Source organism: Myotis yumanensis, unplaced genomic scaffold, assembly GCF_028538775.1.
Source record: "Myotis yumanensis isolate MYYU_CA2020_CCGP unplaced genomic scaffold, mMyoYum1.0.hap1 SCAF_3, whole genome shotgun sequence".
Taxonomy (NCBI): domain Eukaryota; kingdom Metazoa; phylum Chordata; class Mammalia; order Chiroptera; family Vespertilionidae; genus Myotis; species Myotis yumanensis.
The window spans coordinates 146,753,958-146,771,438 of NW_027223754.1; the positions used below are offsets into that span (position 1 = coordinate 146,753,958).

General features: G+C 35.2%; 1 protein-coding gene across 9 annotated transcripts in view; it reads right to left on the reverse strand.

Annotated features, from left to right (window-relative positions):
- Positions 1 to 17,481, reverse strand: part of CNOT2 (CCR4-NOT transcription complex subunit 2) — a 135,861-nt gene that overhangs the window by 38,959 nt on the left and 79,421 nt on the right. For 7 of the 9 annotated variants that reach the window (XM_070409735.1, XM_070409734.1, XM_070409740.1 and 4 more), the window contains one exon: positions 10,595 to 10,717. The exons of 1 other annotated variant lie outside the window; for it this stretch is intronic. In XM_070409735.1, coding sequence (XP_070265836.1) covers positions 10,595 to 10,717 — 123 coding nt within the window. Of the gene's footprint in view, positions 1 to 9,629; positions 9,659 to 10,594; positions 10,718 to 17,481 lie in introns of those variants that run through there. One more of the 9 variants, XM_070409741.1, reaches the window with a different exon arrangement.

The window sequence follows — 17,481 nt, forward strand, 5'->3', positions numbered from 1 at the left end:
TACAAGAAATATACTTAAAGGTATGGTGATAATATAATACTGAGATTATTATTCAAGGACAAAAAAAATAAAGAAATATGACTTTCCCTCTATTATATCTACAAATAGAAAAAGAAAAAAGGAAAAGAAAGTTCTAACTATAGATAGAATCTGAAGAACATTTTAAAATTAAAAACAGTATGGTTAAAAAAGATTAAAACACTGAACTCAGAATGAAATCTAACAAACAAGCACACCAAAACCAATTAAAATGCCCATACTACCCAAAGCAATCTATAAATTCAATGCACTCCCCATTAAAATACCAATGGCATATTTCAAAGACATAGAACAAACTCTCCAAAAATTCATCTGGAATAAAAAAAGACTCCGAATAGCTGCAGTGATCCTGAGAAAGAAGAACAAAGTAGGTGGGATCTCAATACCAGATATTAAGCTGTATTACAAAGCCACTGTTCTCAAAACTGCCTGGTACTGGCACAAGAACTGACATATAGATCAATGGAATAGAATAGAGAACCCAGAAATCGACCCGAACCACTATGCTCAATTAATATTTGACAAAGGAGGCAAGAACGTACAATAGAGTCAAGACAGTCTCTTCAATAAATGGTGTTGGGAAAATTGGACAGATACATGCAAAAAATGAAACTAGACCACCAACTTACACCATTCACAAAAATAAACTCAAAATGGATAAAGGACTTAAATGTAAGACAGGAAACCATAAAAATACTAGAGGAATCCAAAAGCAACAGAATCTCAGACATATGCCGAAGCAATTTCTTCACCGATACAGCTCCTAGCAGCGATAGTGAACCTTTTGAGCTCGGCATGTCAGCATTTTGAAAAACCCTAACTTAACTCTGATGCCGTGTCACATATAGAAATTTTTTGATATTTGCAACCATAGTAAAACAAAGATTTATATTTTTGATATTTATTTTATATATTTAAATGCCATTTAAAGAAGAAAAATCAACCAAAAAAATAAGTTCGCGTGTCAGAGGTGTCATAGGTTAGCCATCACTGGACTATAGGGCATTGGAAACTAAAGAGAAAAGAAACAAATGGTACTACATCAAAATAAAATGCTTCTGCACAGCAAAAGAAACCATCAACAAAACAACAAGAAAGCCCACTGCATGGGAGAACATATTTGCCAATGTTATTACCAATAAGGGTTTAATCGCCAACATTTATAGGGAACTCATACAACTTAACAAAAAGAAGATAAACAATCCAATTAAAAAATGGGCGAAGGACCTAAATAGACACTTTTCAAAAGAGGACATTCAGAAAGCCAAGAGACATATTAAAATATGCTCAAAGTCACTAATCATCCGAGAGATGCAAATCAAAACAACAATGAGGTACCATCTCACACCTGTCAGAATGGCCATCATCAACAAATCAACAAACGACAAGTGCTGGAGAGGAGTGGAGAAAAAGGAACCCTCCTGCACTGCTGGTGGGAATGCAGACTGGTGCAGCCACTATGGAAGACAGTATGGAGTTGCCTCAAAAAGTTAAAAATGGAACTCCCATTTGACCCAGTGATCCCACTTCTAGGAATATATCCCAAGAAACCAGAAACACCAATCAGAAAGGATAATTTGCATCCCTATGTTCATAGCAGCACAATTCACCATAGCTAAGATCTGGAAACAGCCTAAGTGCCCATCAGTAGATGAATGGATTAGAAAACTGTGGTACATCTACACGATGAAATACTACGCTGCTGTAAAAAAGAAGGAACTCTTACCATTTGCAACGGCATGGATGGAACTGGAGAGCATTATGCTAAGTGAAATAAGCCAGTCAATGAAAGAAAAATACCACATGATCTCACTCATTTATGGATAATAAAGACCATTATAAATTTTTTTTTATTGATTTTTTTTTTTACCGAGAGGAAGGGAGAGGGATAGAGAGCCAGAAACATCGATGAGAGAGAAACATTGATCAGCTGCCTCCTGCACACTCCCTACCGGGGATGTGCCTACAACCAAGGTACATGCCCTTGACAGGAATCGAACCTGGGACCCTTCAGTCCGCAGGCCGACGCTCTATCTATTGAGCCAAACCGGTCAGAAGACCATTATAAATTGATGAACAAAAATAGATACAGAGGCAGAGCAGCATCAAACAGACTGTCAAACTACAGCAGGAAGGCTGGGGGTTGGGGGTGGGGGGGGATAAGAAATCAACCAAAGGACTTGTATGCATGCATATAAGCATAACCAATGGACATAAGACACTGGGGGTTAGGGGAGGCCGGGGGAAGGTCAAGGGGGAAAATAAAAAAGAGACATATGTACTACTCTGTACTATTTTAAGTAATAAAACAAAATTAAAATAAATAAATGAATAAATAATTAGACTATCTTTCCTTATAGACAAACATGCAAATTGACCGTACCTTTGCTATACCTTAAGCCACATCCACCAACCAATCAGAGCGACTATATGCAAATTAACCCAACCAAGATGGCGGCTGGCAGCCACGGAGCTGGAGCGAGCAGTAGGCTTGGTTGCCCCAATGATGGAGGGAGCCAAGCTTCCCGGCTGGCTGTTGCCTCCTCTCAAGGCAACAAAGTTTCAATTATAAAAGGTAAATAAACCCCAGATACCTGTTTCCAGTGACCGTGGCCACAGAGCTGGAGTGAATTAAAAAAAAAACACACACACAAAATAAGGAAAGGGTGGGAGCTTCGGTCGCCGGGGGGCTTGGTCAGTCTGAAAACAGCCATCAGCCCCTCACCCAGGCTGGCCAAGGACCCCAGTGGGGACCCCCACCCTGAAGGGGGTGTGAGCAGCCTGAAAATGGCCCTCAGCCTCACGCAGGCTGGCCAGACACCCCAGCAGGGACTCCTACCCTAAAGGGGCTGTGGCCAGTCTGCAAACAGCCATCAGCCCCTCACCCAGGCTGGCCAGGCACCCCAGCGGGACCCCCACCCTGATCCAAGACACCCTTCAGGGCAAACCAGTCGGCCCACACCCGTGCACCAGGTCTCTATTGTATATAATAAAAGGGTAATATGCAAACTGATCCTAACAGCAGAATGACTGGGAATGACTGGTCACTATGACATACACTGACCACCAGGGGGCAGATGCTCAATGCAGGAGCTGCTCCCTGGTGGTCAGTGTGCTCCCACAGGGGGAGCTCTGCTCAGCCACAAGCCAGGCTGATGGCTGCCAGCACAGTGGTGGTGGCAGGAGCCTCTGCTGCCTCCTCAGCAGCACTAAGGATGTCCGACTGCAGCTTAGGTCTGCTCCCCACTGGTAAGTGGGCATCTCCCGAGGGCTGCTGGGCTGCCAGAGGAATGTCTGACTGCCAGCTTGGGCCCGATCCCCGAGGGAGCGGGCCTAAGCCAGCAGGTGAACATCCTCCGAGGGGTTCCAGACTGCAAGAGGGCATATGCCGGGCTGAGGGACTCCCCTGAATGCACAAATTTTTGTGCACCGGGCCTCTAGTGAAAAGATAATATATTAAAAACACCAAAAGAAGAAAGGGACAAGACAAAAATAAGTCATAGGACCTGATATCTTATGAATCAGATAACTAACAACAAATTATGCATTTACTAGATACTTCAAGTAATTTTGATTAAAACATTAAATTTTAAAAAAGAACATTTTAAAAAGTATAATATAGCCAGGCTGGTGTGGCTCAGCGGCAATTGTGGGGGTGGGGGGGGGGGGGGGGTGGGGTTAGGGCACATGCCCAGGTCGCAGGCTTGTTTCCCAGTAGGGGGTGTGCAGGAGGCATCTGATCAATAATGTTTCGCTATCACTGATGTTTCTATCTTTCTATCCCTCTCCCTCTCTCTTTAAAAAAAAAATCAATAAAAACGTATTTTAAAATGTATTAACATATGCTGAAGTATTTGGTAATAATTGTAAAAATAATTTCATTAATCATTTAACATTCAAATTCTTTACTAAAAAAGGTATGAAAATAATCATTCTTATACTGTCTAAATTTTAGGTTAGAAGCAAAGTACAAATTTACAAAAAGGGCATATGACTGATTCAAGGAAAGTTCACATTTTTAAAGGCTCTTAATATAAACTGATAAACTATTTTGTACAAAGACTATCCTGTGTTAATTATACTTCTAAGGCATTTACTTCAATGCTCCCTCATAGATACTGGCTATTCTTCCACTACAAGAGAAACAAACAAACTCCTTGCTAATATGATAGGACTAATATAGTATTTTCTGAATATAAATTATTATTAGTAGTGTTTAACACTTTGTAACCATTTTCGTAGAAATATCAAAATTTAATATCTCTTATATCATTTTAACTCCTTTAGATAAGTAGGTTTTTATCTTTAAAATACTCAGTTTGAACATTATGTGAATGACAATGACTGTAGATTTTAGAACATTCCCTTCAAACAATTTGACATTTAATTCCAATTTCTTTAAAGTATATAGTCTGATGTATTTATATTTAATTATACCAGGTTATCACTTTCATAGAAAAATGACACTTATATGCATGCATATTTTCTATTAAAAGTTTTAAATGTGAGTTTTCAGTTTTTTAGGTAAATAATAATATTTCCTATTAATAATGTTAATTTTGCCCTAACTGGTTTGGCTCAGTGGATAGAGCGTCAGCCTGTGGACTGAAGGGTCCCAGGTTCGATTCCGGTCAAGGGCATGCCTTGGTTGCGGGCACATCCCCAGTGGAGGGTGTGCAGGAGGCAGGTGATCGATGTTTCTCTCTCATCGATGTTTCTAACTCTCTATCCCTCTCCCTTCTTCTCTGTAAAAAATCAATAAAATATATTAAAAAAAATAATAATGTTAATTTTGTTATTATTTTAAAATATATTTTATTGAATTTTTACAGAGAGGAAGGGAGAGAGATAGAGAGTTAGAAACATCGATGAGAGAGAAACATCGATCACCTGCCTCCTGCACACCCTCCACTGGGGATGTGCCCGCAACCCAGATACATGCCCTTGACCGGAATCGAACCTGGGACCTTTCAGTCCGAAGGCCGACGCTCTATCCACTGAGCCAAACCAGTTTCGGCAATTTTGTTATTTTTCAATATCAACTTTCTTTCCCTTTCTTTAACAAAGACTCACTGAGAGCCTACTATGTCCTGTGCATTATTACAGCTTCTAAGAACACAGCAGTAAACTAGACAAGGAAAAGTCTTTGCCCTTGTTAAACTTAAATTCTAGTGGAGTAGATAGGATAATAAACAGTTAATAAATATGTACTTTCAGGTAGAGAGAGGTGCTATGATTGTTAAAATGCAGGAAAGAATTTAGAAGGATAGTGGAAGTAGTACAGATAATATACAAAAGTCTGCTTAGGAAGAGTGATCAGAGAGGTCTCAGATATATTTTAGCAGATACATGGATGTAGGGTAGGAAGACAGAGAGAACCATGTGAAGATCTGAAAAATGAAAGTGCAAAGTGCTAAGGTCCTGAAATAGAAAGAATTCAATGACAATAGCCAGCATGAGTTCAGTATGTACTTAAATACTAGTCATGAGGATGACCATATAATGGTGATAGAAGGTATCCTCATTTTATACCAGATTTTAATGAAATATTATTAATTGACCTAAGAGAAAGCATACTTGCCATAACTGCTGTAGGATAACACGAGTATGAAAGCTAGGTATGGGTTCAAAATGGCTGCTGTTTGTCAAAATAAGGAAGTAGCCTATTCTTTATCAGTTTTAAGAGTTTTTAGCCCTGACCGATTTGACTCAGTGGATAAAGCGTCAGCCTGTGGACTGAAAGGTCCCAGGTTCGATTCTGGTCAAGGGCATGTACCTTGGTTGCGGGCACATCCCCAGTAGGAGGCGTGCAGGAGGCAGCTGATTGATGTTTCTAACTTTCTATCCCTCTCCCTTCCTCTCTGTAAAAAATCAATAAAATATATTAAAAAAAAAAAAGAGTTTTTAAAAATATGCAGTAGGTGTCACATTTTATGCCCTTATTCAGCATATATTAAAACAAGGGAGAAAGGTTCCTATAAATTTGTCTTCTAAAATGATTATACTTAAGAATCATCAAATAAGTGCAAAGACTCACACTAGAAAAGATGTTACCAATTAAAATATAAATATATATATTTAAAATTCTTAAGTTGATTAGATTTTATTACCCCCAAAGAGTTGTCTATTTCATGTCTTTATGAATGCCTTTCATTTTCTGTAAGGTCCTCCCCATAAAGAAAATAATTATGATGAAAAAGAAATCAAATCCATATCTGCCTATGATTTTATCTTTGAACACATTTAAGTAACATATCTGTAATATTTACAAAACTACTTCTGTATTTCAAAACAGAAAATTCAGTATTCTATAGGAAGACATCTGATACAGGGACATCTTTAAATAAAAGGTCTTGGAAAATAAGAAGTAACAACCACTTAACAATTTAATTAGCAAATAATCTCATAAAGAACAGTTTCCTATATACTTCTATGATCATGTATATGACAAAAAAGTTACATTTTATATAATATGAATAGTGTAAATCAGGAAATTGGTTGTTTTTTGTTGTTGTTTTTTAAATAATTGGCTTAAAGATTCCCTCAACCACTAGCCAGTTACAAATTAAAATTATTTTAATAATTTTTCTCACTGTTCCCAGAGAGAAAAAAATTACAAAATTATCCATCATTTATTTAGTATTTAAAATTTTTTTATCTTAAAAAGTTTTATAAAAGACAAAAATAATAATTATTTGCAGATGATACATAAAACCTAAAAAACTCGAGAGAATCAAACAATATTATTCATATATATTATTCAGTGGCAAATTTATTTAATATTTACTACCTGTCTTCTAAAAGTTTTGCATACAGTTATTCATTCAATTCTTATAACTACTCATGAGTCATATACTATTTCTAGTTTATAGATGAGAAAACAGAGACACAGAGACTAACTTGCCCAAGTATTATTTACACATAGCTAGTAAATCATGTGGTTGAGATATAAATTCCTATAGGAGGATTTCCAGAGTCCACATTTCCAATCAACAAAAACTAATAAAAGACTTTGTAAGGTAGTAGGTTATAAATATATACACAATCAAACTATTCTATATACCAGTAAAAACCAATCAGAAAAATACAATAAAAATAACCACCATAAAAACCTACATATTAAAAGGTATAAAGTACAGAAAAAAAATAGCATATGCTAAATCTATCATATTGCATATACTTGCAGAATGCAAGAACCAAGAATGTTTTCAAAAATATTTTTAAAAGTTATATAAATATCTACTTAATATCATTTAGTTAATCTCTTGGCATGTAAAACCTATCTGGTCATTTATGGAAAAGTTTTCTGACTGGTGAGCTAATTATACATGGTGTAGGGACAACTGGATATTCAAAGTAAGGGGGAATCTGGCACTATAAAATGCATACCTTAAACCAAAATATATTTCTAATGAACATAAGTTATATGTGAAGAATGAAGCACAAAAGTACTAGAAGTCTAAGTATGATCTCAAAAACAAAAAACAATAAAAGACTGATGAATCAAATTCAATAAAAAAGAAAAATATTTTGTATTTAAAAAACTATAAAATAAACAAAGCAAAATACTGAGAAAATATTTGTAACAAATGACAATTTTCTTTTTTTAAAAAATATATTTTTATTGATTTTAGAGAGGAAGGGAGAGGGAGAGATAGAAACATCCATGATGAGAGAGGATCATGGATCGGCTGCCTCCTGCACACCCCACACTGGGGATTGAGCCCACAACCCGGGCATGTACCCTGACCGGGAATCGAACCCTGACCTCCTGGTTCCTAGGTCGATGCTCAACCACTGTGTCAGTCCGGCCGGGCAAATGACAATTTTCTTACTCTTATATATAGAATATACCAACAAATAAACAAGACATCATCTCAATAGAGAAATAGAAAATAGCACAAAAACAGGTAGTCCACAAAGAAAGAAACACAAATGGCCAATAACTATATGGAAAAGACACATCACTCTATGTGTGTGCATGTGTATAAGTTTAGCAACGTCTTACTGTACATTAAAACAGGAGATTTCTTTTGTCTATTGGCAAAGATGTAAAGGTAACAGCTGGTATTCTTGAGGGCATAGAGAGTGCTAATGAAAGCAAAAATTGCTATAAGCTTTCAAATAGAAAATATGTCAGTATATCCCAGAGATTTAAATAACATTTTTAAAATAAAAATATATAAAGTATAAAATTACAATTTTATTAATAAATTATTCCCGACTGTCAATACTATGGGTAATTTATTTTCTCCCATGAATATTTTCTAAAATTTTCTGTACTATTTTATAATTTAAAAAGTATCAGCAATAGCAAAAATTTATAAGTAGTTACATATATATTATTATTCCCATTTTACAGAGAGAAAACTGATGCTTGGAGAAATTTTTGCTAATAGACAAAGGCAAGACCCAAACACATACCTTTACTGCTTTAGAGCGCAAATTCTTAATCCCTATGTCTTATTACCTTGTTAATTAATTAAAAAGTTTTATGAATCAATTCATTCTGTGTTATTTCTGTGACAACTACATTGGAATGCTAACTAATATATGTGAGTATGAGAGTGGATGTAAATAATTCTGACTAAAAAACTTTACTCTCTAGAAGACAGACATCTCTAGCATTCATTCTGTTCACATATCTTATTTCCGAATCAGTTTGCAAGTTTCATATCTTCCTAATTGAAATAAATGCTTTTCATCAATAAGTAACATTCCACTGCCACTTTTCCATCAAACTTAACTTTTGCTACACAGTAACACACACGAATTAGTTTTATAGTTTCTGCAGTGATGCTACCAGAAAGACATCCCAAATTCTTTAACTCTAGATCAATACTTAAATATAGCAACTTATGTAAAATATAATTCCATTATAATTTATAGCAAATAATTAGAGCACTAACATAACAAAATAAATTAGATGACATTATTCTGAGTTATAAAATTGCACACTAAGTATAAAGAAAACCACCATACACATAACTTGAAAAGAACCCTAACAATGCAACTGGTAGTTTGTTGCTAAAATGACACAATTTCCAAATACAAATAAAGTGGAATAACACCAAAACGGGGGGCGGAGGGGGGATCTTTAGAGTCCACTGAAATCCTAACTTAACCTAGTTAAGCCAAACTATGAAATTCTAAAAGACGCAGGAATAAATTTTAATGAAAAAAAAGGAAAGAATTTGTTACATATCTTAGAATTTTATAACTGTTTAAACACCACTAAGAATCTTATTAGCTTAACAACTAGAGTAGATTATTAGAGAGAGAGAGAAACTAGGAACAGCAAGTTCGTAAAGGAAAAAAGAAAAGTACAAAGTAGAAGAACGCAACTGGTTTTCCTAAGTATACAGCAGGTTCTCCTATTATGTCGTTTCATTATTATGTTGGTGACGGGGAATCAATTCCCAGTGGGGACCACTGACTGTATGGAGTTTGTACATTCTCCCTCTGTCTGTGTGGTTTCCTCTAGGTACTCTGGTTTTCTTCCATGTCCCAAAGATATTAGATTCACTGGCGTGTTAAAAGTGTCCCAGTCTAAGTGAGTGTGGATGTGCGTGTTTATGAGGGAACCCTACCATACAGTGGTTTCCTGTCCAGGGTTGGGTCCTGCCTTACATCGAGCTGGAATAAACAGGTTGGAAAATAATTCTCTTAATTGCTTTTATTAATATTTCTTAAATATATATATATAGCTCATGTTTATTTCAATGTTTAATATTAGATGAGTTTTGGGGATTTTAGAAGTATGATGTTTTTGTGACCAAATATACCATAGGAGCTTAACTCTTGTTTATGTCAATTAACCTATGGTAAAATTGGTTTTGTCACATATCAATCATGTTGTTTAAAGTTGCAGTTTCCAAGAACCTATTGATGAGGTTAAGTGAAAATTTACTATACAGTGTATAATTTAAAGTGGTTTACCAGAATTTGAAAATAACAATTGAATTCATTTAAAATATTTTATCAATTGGCTAATTATGACTTGGCTATGTCCTAAATCCTTTCATTCCAAATGGGAATATTGAACTATTAGCCTTCCAAAGCATTTAATTCACACCTCTATATAATCTTCCATATTTTGAATATAGTTCTTCAAAAATTTTTTTTATTATTGCATCCCTACAATTGAACAATGGAAAAAAGCTGTTTCTATCTGAGGCCTAGGGTTATAGCTAGATTACAAAGCAAAGGTAAAGTTTCATTGAGGCCTGTCATTATACGTTGAAATCTGTGCAAATCTTTCTATTCTATATATGTGTTTCAGCACAAGTCACTTCACAAATTAAAAAAAAAATTGATCTTAAAGCAATACCATGTTTACCCCATGTCTTTGAATACTTCCTACCACAGCATTACCATATCCCAACTTGAGAATCAGAACATTTGTCTACCATTAGAATGTAACTTATTACTGGGCCTAGAAATGTGCCTAAAAGATAGTCATTCAACCAAAGATGGTACACTGAAGTTCATATACTGCTTTTCAGGAACCAGAAAGAGACAGACTAAGTAAACACAATGTAACTGATTAACTTACATCTTTTTCTGACCGATGTGGAAACATAGAAGACTGGCTGTAGTACATATTTTCGTCATGGTAGTCACTGTCGACCCCCTCTACAAACTTCTTTCTTGAAGCACCAAACATGCTGTTTGTCACCTAAACAAAAATATTGCTTTTATCAAGAATAATATTTTGGAAAATGTCAAACTTTACCTTATTCTTATGTGGAACCAGAAAATGAAGGGAGCATTGCTAAGATGAAGAAACAGATCAACTAAGGGCTTCTGGAACATGTTAGACTAGTGGTTCCCAACGTGGGGCCCATGCCCCACAGAGGGGGGAAATTTGACGTTTATGGGGGGCAATTCGACTTTTAAGGGGGGCAATTCAAGAATGAGTTAACAGTGATTTTTTTGCATTTCTTATGGTTCTAGGGGCCTCATATACAGTATATAAATATATATTGACATATATATGCATTTCAGTTCTCTATTATATGTTTTGAAACTTTATTTGCTATTTTTTCATGTCACTTCATATTATTATTTTTAACAATTTCTTAGTGATTTCGTCCTCAGTACTTCAATTGTCCATTCATTCTGTTATTTTTCTCTTTCATGGATGCTACGGTCTTTGGAAGCTTTAGACCAAGTTAATGGCTTTTTAGGCTTTCTCCATGTGAACAGGAGCTCATTTTTTGAATAATAAGAATTATATGTCGGGGGGGGAGGGGATCAGGATTTAGAGATGCTTAGGTGGGGCATGGCCACCTAAGATTGGGAACCACTGTGTTAGACATATATAAATCTCACTATAACAATATAGTACTTAATGTTTACATCCAGGCCATAAAAATAAGAGGAGAAATATAAAGCCTGTCTTATACAATAATTCCACTTAAAAGAAATAAATGTCACTTATTCTTGGGGGGGGGGGGGGGGGGGGAAAGCAACCCCAAGTATAATTTTCTCCTGCAAACATTTTTTTGAAATTAAGTTTGGGTTTAAGTATTCAATATCTTCACATGCATCTTCAGTAGTAGTGTCTTTGTAAATACTATAATTACTGATTAAATTATCTGTTTTCCAGAGTACATGATATTCACTTACAATATAAGCTTATTAAAATATAGTAATTTCTGAGTCAGTATTTAATGGCACACAGGGAGTTTTATCTGAAGCCACAGGACCCACTCATATAATATTATAGGATAATTTTTTCATTCATCATCCTGGTGTAAATTTATATTCTCCATTACATAACGTGCTTACTCTTTTGCTTTTTAAGTCTTTACCACATCCAACACTAGCAATTTTGAAGCCAAACCAAAATATGCTAATATTTTGCTCAAATATGCTAAATCTATGCTAATTTTTACTTATTTTCAAAAGCTATCAATTGACGTTATTTAAGATCAATGTGTAAACTGCAATGTCACGATAGGAGAGATATATAAAGAACTAAATACATGGTGACCACATCTTTCCATAAAAATTTTTGGGGAAAGCATCAAATTTGATACTTTTCTTGTACACTTATTATGAATACAGGTATTTTCTTCAACTATAAACAAGAAATGAACAATTTCTTTCAGTTCTCATTTCAAAATGAAACACTGTAGTTACTATTATTTATCAGTAGATATGGTGAACTAATATGGTACAGACTTTAAAAGCAAGTTGAGCCCTAACCGGTTTGGCTCAGTGGATAGAGCGATGGCCTGCGGACTGAAGGGTCCCAGGTTCAATTCCGGTCAAGGGCATGTACCTTGATTGCGGGCACATCCCCAGTAGGGGGTGTGCAGGAGGCAGCTGATCCATGTTTCTCTCTCATTGATGTTTCTAACTCTCTATTCCTCTCCCTTCCTCTCTGTAAAAAATCAATAAAATAAATTTTTTTAAAAAAAATGCAAGTTGATGTGCAAGTTTGTTGAAAGCATCCATGCAATTTAATAATTGCTTTTTTATCTTAAGTTCCCTGTTAAAATGGTAGAAAACTCAAATATTTAACTATTCTTCCTATTGAAGTCTGAGAAAAAGCTATTTAATTAACTATCAACAATAGTAAAAAACAGCTTAACCACTGCTTTGCTATATGTTTTTGGACTATTAATCTCTTTAGGTATGAAATACAGAAAGTTATTTTTAAAGGGCCTATTAATTTGTTAGGACATACTTAATCTTCTTTGGGCAGTGGACTCCCTTGGTTAATCTCATGAAAGCTCTTCCATAATTCTGAATGTAATTTCAGGGATTAGGATCCCATATGCCTATCTCTATCCCCCTAAGTAGTCACTAACAAGAAGGAAAGCACTTTATAATCTACAAATTAAGGCACTTTACATGAGAGATTTTAAATGCTTGTTTTGTAAAAGTTAAGGATACATTTGAGTTCTATTTCTAAGAAAGAACACATGAGAAAATGCATGGAACTTATAGAATTCAATAAAATTATGTGAGAGTACCAGCATATCTCTCTTCATATTTAACACACATAAATTAACTCAAATAGATACAAATTAAACTCCTCTTTGACAATTTTTGTATAACATTTATCTTCAAAACCAGTTACAGATTTCTAGAATTCCAAAACTGAAGTTAATTGTACAGAATAAAAAACTTCATGCTAATATTGTGCAAAGGTTTTACTGTTTTGAAAGCAAAACTAAACATATGAAGTGCCCCATACAAAGGAAAATGTTTCTCTTCCATCAATACCAGATTTTCCCAGATTCAGTGTACGTGTGTGTTCCTGTGTGCCAGAAAGAACACAAATGTGTAGAAATTCATATTTATTTTATGTGCTAAATCACACATCAATGAAAATGCTAATTATTCCTACGAGACTTATGCAAAAAAAAAGAGAGGTAAAAGTGTAATAATACTCTGCTCTCCAAATTCAAGCCCAAGTCCAGGGATGTGCACTGAGATGAAACAAAGACTTTCCTAATCCATGACAAAACCAAAAAGAAAGGAGGAAAAAGACAACATAGTAAGATTTTCATAAAAGCTAGTTTAATTTATTTTTAAATGGCCTGTCCTTTATTCCATATAGAATAATGAAATGGAATAGGAAAGTTTTTAGAATAATAACCAGGAAGGGAGGAATTGGGAAGATAGTCAAGCAGAGAAGTAATGGAGCCAACTAGGCAGAACCATAGGAAGAGCATTCAATAAAGAGGAAACAGCAAGATCCTCAGTGTTGTGACTAAAGCAGCATGAGCTTAGTGGAAAATGATAGGAAATAAAGTCAGATATACTGATGAGGGTCAGATCATTTTGTGCCTGACAGGCCTGAGGGACACTGGATTTTATTCTATGTGAGGTGGGAAGTCAAGAGAGGGTTTTGGGCCCTCAACAGGTGGCTCAGCTGATTGAAGCATTGTTTCACGCACTAAAAGATTTTGGTTTTGATTCCTGGTCAGGGCATATATGGGAGGCAACCAACTGATCTCTCTCTCTCATCAATAAAAATCATCCTCAGGTGAGGGTTAAAAAGAGATAGAGAGATGGTTTGGGGGCAGTTTAAGGTTGACATAATTTGGCATATGAATGTTCTTAAATGACTGAAAGCTACTCTGTAAGAATTGAACAAAAGAGGGGATAAGAATGTAAGCAGGGAAACAGGTTGATAAGAGATGGTGGCTCAGAGGGCAGTGGCAGTGGTAGAATTGATTAGATAAAGGATATATTTTGAGGGAGAGTTGATATGAATAAACAGATGAATATACAGTAATATGAAAGGATAACATTACCTCCTGGAAGAGAGTAAGTAGAAATCAAAGTATTCTAGATATCAATTTTTATCAATTTCAAAGAGATGTCAACACTATCTTGAAATATACTAAAATTACTGGTTATGCCATTTATATTAAAATCAACTTGGTAATGGAAATTTGAAAAATTAATTTAAAAATAAACATACTTCATTTTACATTACTACATATAAAATCTGTTATATGTTATACTCTTTGGTATGTATAATCTGTCAGCTTTTTTCAAGCAAACATATCAAGGGCTTATATCTATCTTGTTAACCATCTTTTCTCACAACTCTCATACTAGATGTTATAACAAATGAGAAATAAAAATTAAGAATTTTACCAAGAAAGAACAGGAATATGTATATCCCAAAAGCAATGTTTCTTAAGGACATCTGGAACACAGATCTAAAACATTTAATTGACATTTTTATCTTTCCTTTGACTACACAGGAACTAACAGAGAGAGAGAGAGAGAGAGAGAGAGAGAGAACACACTTCATTATTTAACTTGGACTAGCTAGAAATTCTTATGACATTCTCAACATTTAAATACAGTATTTCAAAGCCAATGCAGTAAATCAAAATAATCTCAGAAAAAGAATTTGCAAAACCACAAACTTGATATATTTTTTTTACCTTTTTTTAAAAAAAATATTTTTTTTTATTGATTTCAAAGAGGAAGAGAGAGAGGGGGGAGGGGGGAGGAGAGAGAGAGAGAGGTGTACACACACACACACACACACACACACCTCATGATGGAGTGGTCCTTTTCCTGACAGCAAACAAATGTAGCTTGATTTCAAAATCTATCTTCAGTCTTAACTCAAGATTCTAGCAGCATATTTTAAAGTGCTGCTAACATTTCTACCTCAGAAGTACAATTTAATAAACTAAATCAGCAATATTTAAAACTTATTTCCTGATTACTTTTTCCTGCTTTGTTCTGCACATCCATCACGTTCTATTCTTTCTTTAGAGTGGCTTTCACATCTGTTTTTGACATTCTTCCTATTATCATCTTAGTTTAAATTCTAGACTAGATTTTTTTAGCCTTCCGTCTGGTCTTCCTTCATATTTCAACAAACATACTGAGGATTTACTATATGAATTATGCTAGAAATTGTGCTGATGAAGAGAAAAACTAATAGGTAACAGTCTTAACTCACAGTCTAGTTGGGAGACAGACCTATAAATAAACAATTACAAATAAAAATCTATACAAGTGCTTTGGGAACACAAATAAGGGAATATCTAACTTTGAGGGAAACAGACGAAAAGATTTTATTACAAAAGAAGTAATGTTTTGGTGAGCAAAACCTTGATAAAAAAGGAAATACAAGTGCATGGAGTGGGAGCTAACTTTGGCATGAGACAGCATGCACAAGTGCTCAGAAGTGAGAGAAAGCCTAAGAAACAACAAAACTTTTCAATATAGCCAACATGGAAGAAGTCTGTAAGGACAGTGATAACTGGGTAAGGAAAAGTAGGCCGAACTTTTGCCAGGTTAAAAGAGAGCAAGAGTATTAGCAGACAAACCAGGTACAAAAATCTAGATGATGAACTAAGCAAGACTTCCCTTGACTAACTTTATTGTTGTGCCATATTAATAACTACTACATTGACTTTGTCACTTTCCTGTTCTCACGTCTTGTTAATTTCCCCCACCTACAGGATACAGACCAAGATTCCTGAGATCATGACCTTAAAACAACTCTGCAACAACAATAATCTGAAAATCCAACACAAACCTTATGCCTCAGTTTAATTTGGGTTATTCCTAGTTGTTCCTATTCATCTCTGAAAAATGCCATATGTAACCCTTGTGATCTGCAAAAAGTGAAACTCCACGCTGATCAGACTAACTCTAAATATTTATTGAAATCATCCTATCTTTCCATCTTTGTCACTTCCCAGCATATCTCCAATATCCTCTGAACATTTTTTTAACCATTCTTATTCCCCTTAAATCTACTTTCCCATATCAGCCAAAGTGAATTTTTAAAATAACTGTGATGGCCCTACTGATTGGAATGCTTCAACAGCTTGCCAAATCAGTAATATTGCTTACAAAAGGCCCTAGGTCAGTGGTTCTCAACCTTCCTAATGCCGCGACCCTTTAATACAGTTCCTCATGTTGTGGTAACCCCCAACCATAAAATTATTTTTGTTGCTACTTCATAACTGTAATTTTGCTACTGTTATGAATCGTAATGTAAATATCTGATATGCAGGATATATTTTCATTGTTACAAATTGAACATAATTAAAGCATAGTGATTAATCACAAAAACAATATGTAATTATATATGTATTTTCCGATGGTCTTAGGCGACCCCTGTGAAAGGGTCATTCGACCCCCAAAGGGGTCGAGACCCACAGGTTGAGAACCGCTGCCCTAGGTAATCTCTTTGACCTTAACTCTCTCCACAGGTCTACTGCCACACTAAACTGCTGCCACACCTCAGAAAATGAAACACAAGTTCCATTACACCTCAGGGCCTTTGCATAATCCTGATACCTCTATTTAGAATGCTTTGTCTCCCATTCTCTGAAACTTTCACACTAAGTTAGGACCCCTTATTTACAGTCATTGAAAAAAATAACTCTTCTTGATCACTTACTATGTGCCAGGCAATATATCCTAAATGTTTTAAAATGTATTTACTGATATGCAATCCTCAACGCTTACTTAGTACAGTAGCCCTTCCCCCCTTATGCACAGGGAATATGCTCCAAGACCCCCCAATGGATACCTAAACCTTAGACAGTACCCAAATTTATACACACTGTTTTGTTCCTATACATACATACTTATGATAAAACTTAATTTATAAATTAGGCACAGTAAGAAATTAATAATAACATAATAAAACAGAATTAAACAATATACTGTAATAAAGGTTATGTAAATGTGGTCTGTCTCTCTCGCCTCTCTCTCATAAATGATCTGGTAACCATGATGTCTACTAAGTGACTAACAGTTGGGTAGCGTATACAGTGTGGATATGCTGGACAAAGGGATAATTCACATCCCAGGAAGGATGGAATGAAACAGCTTGAGATTTCATTTTGCTACTCAAAACAGCATGCAACTTAAAACTTATAAATTGCTTATTTCTGAAATTTTCCATTTAATGTTTTTTGACTATGGTTGACC